The 8,186-nt window shown below is 43.8% G+C and overlaps 1 protein-coding gene across 1 annotated transcript; it reads right to left on the reverse strand.

The window, feature by feature from the left end:
* Positions 1-5,080: 5,080 nt before the first annotated feature.
* Positions 5,081-7,814, reverse strand: LOC144405458 (uncharacterized). The gene has a single exon (XM_078098653.1). It carries the CDS (start codon positions 6,687-6,689, stop codon positions 6,063-6,065), a length of 627 nt encoding a protein of 208 aa, XP_077954779.1. The 5' UTR covers positions 6,690-7,814; the 3' UTR covers positions 5,081-6,062.
* Between the last annotated feature and the right edge of the window lie 372 nt (positions 7,815-8,186).

Genomic DNA, 8,186 nt, shown 5'->3' on the forward strand with positions numbered 1-8,186 from the left:
TAAAACGAAGAATGTTTACGAGAGAACGGATCAGATTGAAGAACTTTTGTCGGAAGAAATGCGTAAATATGACCGGTTACACAAGCCGTCATTGGCGGGTTGTAGAAGCGGGTTGGATTCACGGAGGGAGATCGCCGCAAACGCCGGTTTGCCGGTCGAGAGGCGCACAAAGTTGTGGAGGAAAATACGGGACAAATGTGTCCGCGATGAAAAGCAGCAGTGGCGATGCACGGGGCAATAAAGTCTATGAAAAATAAATAAACAAATAAATAAATAGACGTGACTCTCTGGGTCGTCTTCAACAAAAACACGTCACTCCGCCTGTTGTTCTGGCGGTGAATCGCTCTGCAACACACGCAGAACCACGAAGTGAAACGAGTGCGTCGACGCAACGACGCAGACGCAAACGCAGAAGCACGCGCCGGCCTTGAGGAATATAACATATCCTTTTTTTGACTGTTGCAGCCAAAGGAATGTAATAGTCGGTGGAATGTAGTAAAACAATGATCGCATGACGGGCACAAACTGGGTGATCCACCGCAAACAACATGTGCGAGCCCCATTTTGCCGACATCTCCTTCCCGTCTCTCCAGGCGGCGGTAACGGCTCAGCTTCTTTGTCTAAACTCCCGAGAGAAACAAATAATTACTTTTCCATGAAATCCACACAATGTCAATTTTGTTTTCCTCTGTAATTTTGTAGATAATTGAATTCAATACCCGAGAGGCATCATATCGCCTAAAAAGAAGAAGAAACTGAGAAAACACACACGCACACACACACACACACAGGGAGGAATGTTAAGTGTGTCTGGTTGTCTCTGTGCCATTGGACGACTTATCTCAACGCGCTTTGTGTCAGAGGAGATAATGCCGGATTGACTGACGCGGCCCCAAAAAACAAAATAATTGCCTCAAAAATAACACGAGCAAACACGGCAGAAATGACACACAAACAGAGACGGCGGCGCAAACACACGTGTAGTGGTGCAGGACTTCAAAGCCCGCCGAGCGTTCATTGAGTGTGATGGAGGTGTGAAGGCTTCGTTTGATCGCTGTCTCATCCACAAACCAATTAGTCCGACCCGTTAGCTGCCCCCCCCCAGTTAATATATGCAACAGGTGACTTAAGCTTCCCGGTTAAATACAATTGACAGACAGCAGCACTGTGCTGTGTACAGCACTATGAATGGTTGTTGCACACCTAAAAAATTTGACACTGTCTTATAAATGGTTTTATTCCAAAACCAAGAAAGCTTTGGAATAAAGAAATGAGTGCAAACAGTAAAAGGAATAAGGAATGTAAACTGACTTCCTGCTTTAACAGTTGAGTTTTCTTAAACATCCATTCACACTGATTCAATGCACATCCTGATATTTGACTTTTCACGGAAATGTTCCTTTCCTTAACATCATCTTGTTACGGCCTGGTGACAAATGTTCATCAAGGGTATAAATGAGAGAACGAATGTCCTGCATGTCCCTGGTGGACTGGTGTAATAGCTGCATTACTTAACACAGGGAACCATCATATTATACAACGCTCAGCTGCAGGGAAGTCAGGTGTGCGTGGACTTCATTCTAATCTCACACACACACACAGAGGCTGGAGTCTCGTGGGTGTAAAGAGGCCAGTGTGAGGATGAGAAGTGACACGAGTCTCTGCAGTCACAAGTTGATAATACTAGATGTGTGTACACATGATGCCCCCCCCACCTCATACATCTGCAACCGCCTCATGCACACCAGCGCCTGAATAAAACATCTCGTGCATTAACTGGAAATTCACATGTAAAGCGTAATGCAAATGTACATTGTTTGATTCCTGAGGGCGTTTTTCTCTGAATTGGACTCTCGGGGGCATTTTCCCGCACGGACCCAGAAAGATTACACGAAATGACCTTGTCCTGTTAACAGTTGGGGGGAGAGGGGTGGGGGGTAGAGGGGAGGGAGGTTGGGAAGACGTTTTAAACACAGGGAGAGAGAGACTACTTATGGCAGGAGATAAGAGAGGTGAAAGAGTCCAGAACAACCCGACCCCGACAGCGGCGCCGGTTCTTCCCTTCGGGCTCGTCGTTTGCTTTTACTCTGCAGTTTTTCTCAGCTAGAAACACTGCAGGAGGCATCAATCAAATATATTGACAACGAGTCAGTGACAAGCACTTTTGGGGTAATCTGTTAGTGGGATGGACGCCGGGGGTGGAGACATATTTCCCTTTAACTGTAGTGGTCACATTCAACTCAATGAGCTGTATTTTCCTTAGTTGGAATTAATTATAGAAACCGCATTTTTGGTGCATGAACGAAAAGCAGATGAAAAGGTTAATGTGGGGCTTTAAAACCAGCAGTTTAAGCATGTGATTACGCTCGTGATCATATGAGCTTAACCGTACACAACAAGGCTGTACGATCCGGTTTTGTAGTGTCTTTAAGCCACTTTGCGTCTCTCCTAGAGGGAAAACAATTCAAAAAACTCATCAAAGAGCACAAATTTTTACTGATTTCTGTATTTTAGGACAAATTCTCGGACCACTAATGAGAACAAGCTTGTATTAGAACTGAAACCCTTCGAAATACAGATTAAAACCGGTCTCGCAATCAGCAGCATACAGTCAATTAACTGTTACAAAACCGTAATTAATCTCTCGGTTGGTCTCGACGACGGGTCGTCCCTCTTCCAACAGTCCTCATCAGTTGTATCGGTTACCAAGGCAACCGACATTTACCGCTGCTGTTTATTAAAGGTGTCCATCACTCGTATAGTACAGCCTTCTCTCAGCAGAGACCGAAAAAAAGTCGTTTTTGTGTTGCGTGCAGTCCAAAACCAGATGAGGCTGAAGCCTTGATCGTGTAGGACAAACGCTAATCAGACTCCTAATCACGTCTATTGATCATCTGAGCGCGCACACTGGAGAGCAGTGATGAAAGCTTGACGCTGAGCCTGGTTTGAAGAGTCTCGTGTTTCCGTGTTGATTTGATTCGACTTCGGCTCTTCACACAAACGCCTGAAGAAGGGTTCTGAGCAAACGTCCTTGATTTCTGGACCGCATCGTCCTGCGCTGATGGAGAGAAGAAGAAAGGAGAAGAAAGGAGCCTCTGTTGTCACGACAAAATGAGCTCATAAACAAAGACCCGCAGCTGAAACATAAAATAGATTACTTTTGTGTATTTCCTTGTTGTTTGCACAAAATCGACTGAGCGTGGATTGCAAGTCTCATTACGTTGTGTAAGAACAATAAAATCATAATTGTTTGATGACTTGAAACAATCTCTATGAAGTTTGGTTCCCTGGTTTCTGTGTCTACAGAAACATTAAATCAAATTAAATCTCATCGCCGCTCTTTATGCTGGGTTCAATCAATAAAATCATGGAATTATGGCTTTTCCTCCATGAAACCTTCTTTTGAATTTGCTCCTCCTGCAACACACACACACACACACACACACACACACACACACACACACACACACACACACAGACACAGACACAGACACACACACACGCCTCTCCCTCAGGTGCTGTAGATTTCCATCGTTAAATTATGGGCCGATAATAAAACGATCAAATCATTTGCTCTTAAAACGAATTTACCGTCCCGCCGCCGTTTTTCCTCAGCATGCTTCATTACTGTAATGCAAGAGGCTGTGAAACGCACAGCTCATTTGTCACGAGACGACCCCCCTCACCCCCCCTCGTCATTCACCTCCACATCGGAGGATTCTGCTCATCGTTAATGCTCTAACCCGTCGACGTGTCGGCTGTGAGCCACTTGTGTTTGTCGTCTGGTGTGTCTCTCAAAGGCAACATGAGGAATTGTGTTTTGTGTCCGTCCCTCCAACAAAGTGTTTCCCTTGAGAGGGCCTCTAATCTGACAGCGGCAGTGGGCCCAGTGCGTGCCCCCCCCCCCCATGCCTCCCATTCTCTCTAATGGTACCAGCAGATACTCTTTAATGAAACAACATCTCTTTTTTATCCATCCATCCATTTTTACAGCGTATTTATCGCACGAACGTTCAGATTTAAAAATGTAATGTGCAAAAGCAAAAATTAGAATTCTCTTTCTCTGTCCACTGCATTGTGTTTAATCCACTAATCATTCACTTTCAAAAAGATCCAATTATTAATTCCACAAGCTGGAAATAACCATGAACCCCCCCCCCACACACACACACACACACACACACACACCGTCCCCGCTGTGAGCACCAGTGCTACTGTACAACTCGCACACGTTGTCTGGCAGCGCGCTACGCCGCTCCCAGTGAAGGAAGACTTTTGATGATCAAAGTCAAACACAAAAGCTCAGTGTGTGTGTGTGTGTGTGTGTGTGTGTGTGTGTAGGAGGAGACGGGGGGGAGCTGTGGAGGGAGAGACAAGAGAGGGCAACCCCCTCCTTTAACACCAAAACCTCCCCCAACCCCCCCCCAGGAATCACCCAGTCAGTCTGTCACACACACACACACACACAGACACACACACACACACACGGAAGTACGCCGCGGATGAGATCACTCTTGATGAGATCATCGTCTCTCCACATTCCCTCCACACAGCATCGCTCATTTGAAGAACAAAAGGCATAAAGCGCTCAAGATGTCACATGCAGAGATAAATCGGCTGCATAAAATGTATAAATACAAAACAAAATGTAATGGCACAATGCTGTTGATCTTATAAGAGGTTCTCTGTGTGTGGGTTTGGAGCATTAACACAAGTTGTGGCAGTAGATGAAACGTTCATGATTAAATAACTCAATAAAGCACATCCATAAAAGATAATAACACGACATTTTCCTGCGTCGCTTCAGTTCAAACAGCTCTTTAAATTTGAAGATTCCTTCTTACTTTACAGGAGCCTTCACCTTGTGCGCCGACGTCAGATACAACACACAACATATTATCAATGATGAAAGGCACAGTCTTGTATTCTGGTGCAGTTATTAAATAATTAAAATCTTTGTTTTTAGGTTATTTGTTTGTGTATTTCTCAGCTTGTGAGGTTTTCTACACTTATTTGATCACTTTTTAGAGCTGCAGCTGATTAACACATTAATCACTTCAACTTATTAAAGGGTGAATCATTACGCCTCCATATTATATATAAAATATATAACACAATTTAATAGGACTATAGCAACCATTTATGTCATTATTTAAGATTCCTAATATAATCAGCTCTACCATCTCAAAGTAAATGTACTTGTATCTGCAGGTTTCTTTTTGAATGTGTATCTGTGTCCCTCCCATTAAGTCCTGTCTTTGTCCCTCCTCTCTACCAATGTCAGTATTTTGCATGCGTCTCTCTCTTATCGTCCTTCTTCCTTTCCATTTTTTCCCCACGTTTCTCCTTTCGAGTTTGGCTCTCACTTTATTTCGCTGGATTGCGATCGTCACTCACGAGAAGCAACATTTCCAAGGCGGTTTACAACATTTTTTCTTCTTCCTGAAAAAAAAAAATCCCCCAAGACCACAAATGAATACACTCGAACACATCAGCGCACAAACACACACACACACACAGACGCAGACACACACAAAGCACAACTTGCTCCCGGGGTGACTTGAATGGAGCAACTTGCCTCCGAGGACAGCCAACTTTCTTAATTAAAGGCATAAATTTCTTCACCCGCTTCTTTTCCACGACAGAACTGAGGGGCGTTTGTTTCGTTTGCCTCGACTGGGCCTCTGCGAGGAGAACGGTGATGAAACAAAGAAATAAATAAACAGCGACTCAGACGCGCTACTGTAGCAGGTCCTCGAGGAACCCCACCCGAGAGTCACGCCATTTACATATTGCTTTGATGAAAGAACACGTCTATTTGGTTTTTATTTGCATCAGTGGTACAAGAGAATCTTTATTCCTCCTTCTTGTTTTCTCCAAGAAAAGAGGGAAAACAGGAGGGAAAATGTTTGATTTGAAGGGCGGAGCTCCGCCTGCATCGAGGCTCCACCTGCTGAAGGTGTGTCGCGTTGCTGTCGGAGCAGACTCCTCCCGCCAATCACTTCTATCAGAGCTCAGTATTTGACTCTCATCACTTTGTCATCCTGCCCGAGTCTGTCTGATCACACTACTGTCATGAAGAGCATGGAGACCATGAAGACCATGAAGACCGTGATGAGAATGAAGACCATAAAAACCACGAAGAACATGATGACCATGATAACCATGAAGAGCATGGAGACCATGAAGACAATGAAGACCGTGATGAGAATCAAGACCATAAAAAACATGAAGACCATGATGATCATGATAACCATGACAACCATGAAGAGCATGGAGACCATGAAGACCATGAAGACCGTGATGAGAATGAAGACCATAAAAACCATGAAGAACATGATGACCATGATAACCATGAAGAGCATGGAGACCATGAAGACAATGAAGACCGTGATGAGAATCAAGACCATAAAAAACATGAAGACCATGATGACCATGATAACCATGACAACCATGAAGAGCATGGAGACCATGAAGACAATGAAGACCGTGATGAGAATGGAGACCATGATGACCATTAAGACCGTGCTGACAATGAAGACCATGATGAGAATGAAGACCATAAAAACCATGAAGACCATGATGACCATGATAACCATGACAACCATGAAGAGAATGAAGACCATAATGACTATTAATACCATGAAGAACATGAAGACCATGACGACAATGAAGACCATGGTAACCATGAATTAATCCTGGTTGAGTGGATCAAACACCCATCTGCATCCATCGCAGCCACACTCTCACACACACACACACACACACACACACACACACACACACACACACACACACACACACACACACACACACACACACACACACACACACACAGACAAAGTCCTTCTGCCTTTCATCTGTGTAAACATGAATTGCGGTTGTAAAACCGTTTCTATGCTGAGCTTTGCCTTGAGACCAAAACTCTCACTGTCATTTATTTGACGGAACAATTCACCGACCTTCACTTGGAGGCAACATTGTTACTGCTCAACTTGAACTACAGCTGACACGTTAAAGTACAAGAAACAAATGTGTGTCTTCCAATGAGAAGCCCTGCACCTGGGTATGGAATAACAGTGCTGTAACATGGTTTCTTCATGGTTTAACGCAGGCGTACAGTATGCGCGCAGCTACACAGCCTAAAAACAGCATCAAAGTAGTTCACTGACACAAGAACTTCTCCTTCTGTCGCCTTCTCGTCACACTTTTACTGCGCTTTCACTCTTTCCCCGCTGCGCTCAACAGTCTGTCTCCGTTAGTGCCGAACGAAAGAGTCTTTGCCACTCGGGCTTTTGTTAAATGTAACGCAGAGAGCCGGCACGGAGCTGCTGAAGAAGAGCCGCGCTGTAAAATGAGATATCAGAAGGCTGGAAGGGCACAAAACGAGACGCACCCGAAAACACTGAAATACAAGAAGATTAAAAACAGATTAAAGTCAGTCGAGAATTATCTTAGAAGATGAATGAATCGCCTTTTGGAAAATCCACTTTTGATTCAGGATGCAAAAGAGCAGAAAAATGGAATCCTGGATTTGATCTATGTTTGTTTATTTTCTTTCTGTCGGGGTCTTGACGGCAATCAAATCTTTTATTCAAGCTGCCAAGTTGGACAGAAACTCCAGACGATACCCCGTCATTTTCCTTCGATGGATTTCCCCCTAATGAGTAAACATTTATTTGCATACTTGACACTAATGACCGATCGGTTATTCCTTAATGGCCTCATATTTCTCTAATTGTGTGAGTATGAAAAGCTAATTAATTAGAAATTACCTGCTAATGGTTGCACGGTCATGAGCCTGAAGCCCATTAGCTTCCAATAAATACTTATTAAGAGGCCCTGATTGCTAAGTAGCTTATCATCAACAAGTTCATTGACTGATAACTGCAGCGGGTTGATTTTCTTCCCTTTGTGTCAATGTGAAAACGGCTCTGACGTCCATTCTCCTGCAGGTCTGATCGTTTAAACACCTGATGAGAATACTCAATGAAGATACGATCTTTTACTTCCATGTCTGAAATGTGTCTTTCGTTTAGAACTTCTGAAGGCTGACTGACTCTCTCACTCACACAGGCGATTGATTTTAGCTAATTAGTGTCTAAGATTTTGGTTTATTGATCTTATAAAGCAAAAATTCACAAAACAAACATGGTTTAGACGCATAGCCGAATGAGGTATTATTA

Source organism: Gasterosteus aculeatus, chromosome 3, assembly GCF_964276395.1.
Source record: "Gasterosteus aculeatus chromosome 3, fGasAcu3.hap1.1, whole genome shotgun sequence".
NCBI classification, from domain to species: Eukaryota; Metazoa; Chordata; class Actinopteri; order Perciformes; family Gasterosteidae; genus Gasterosteus; species Gasterosteus aculeatus.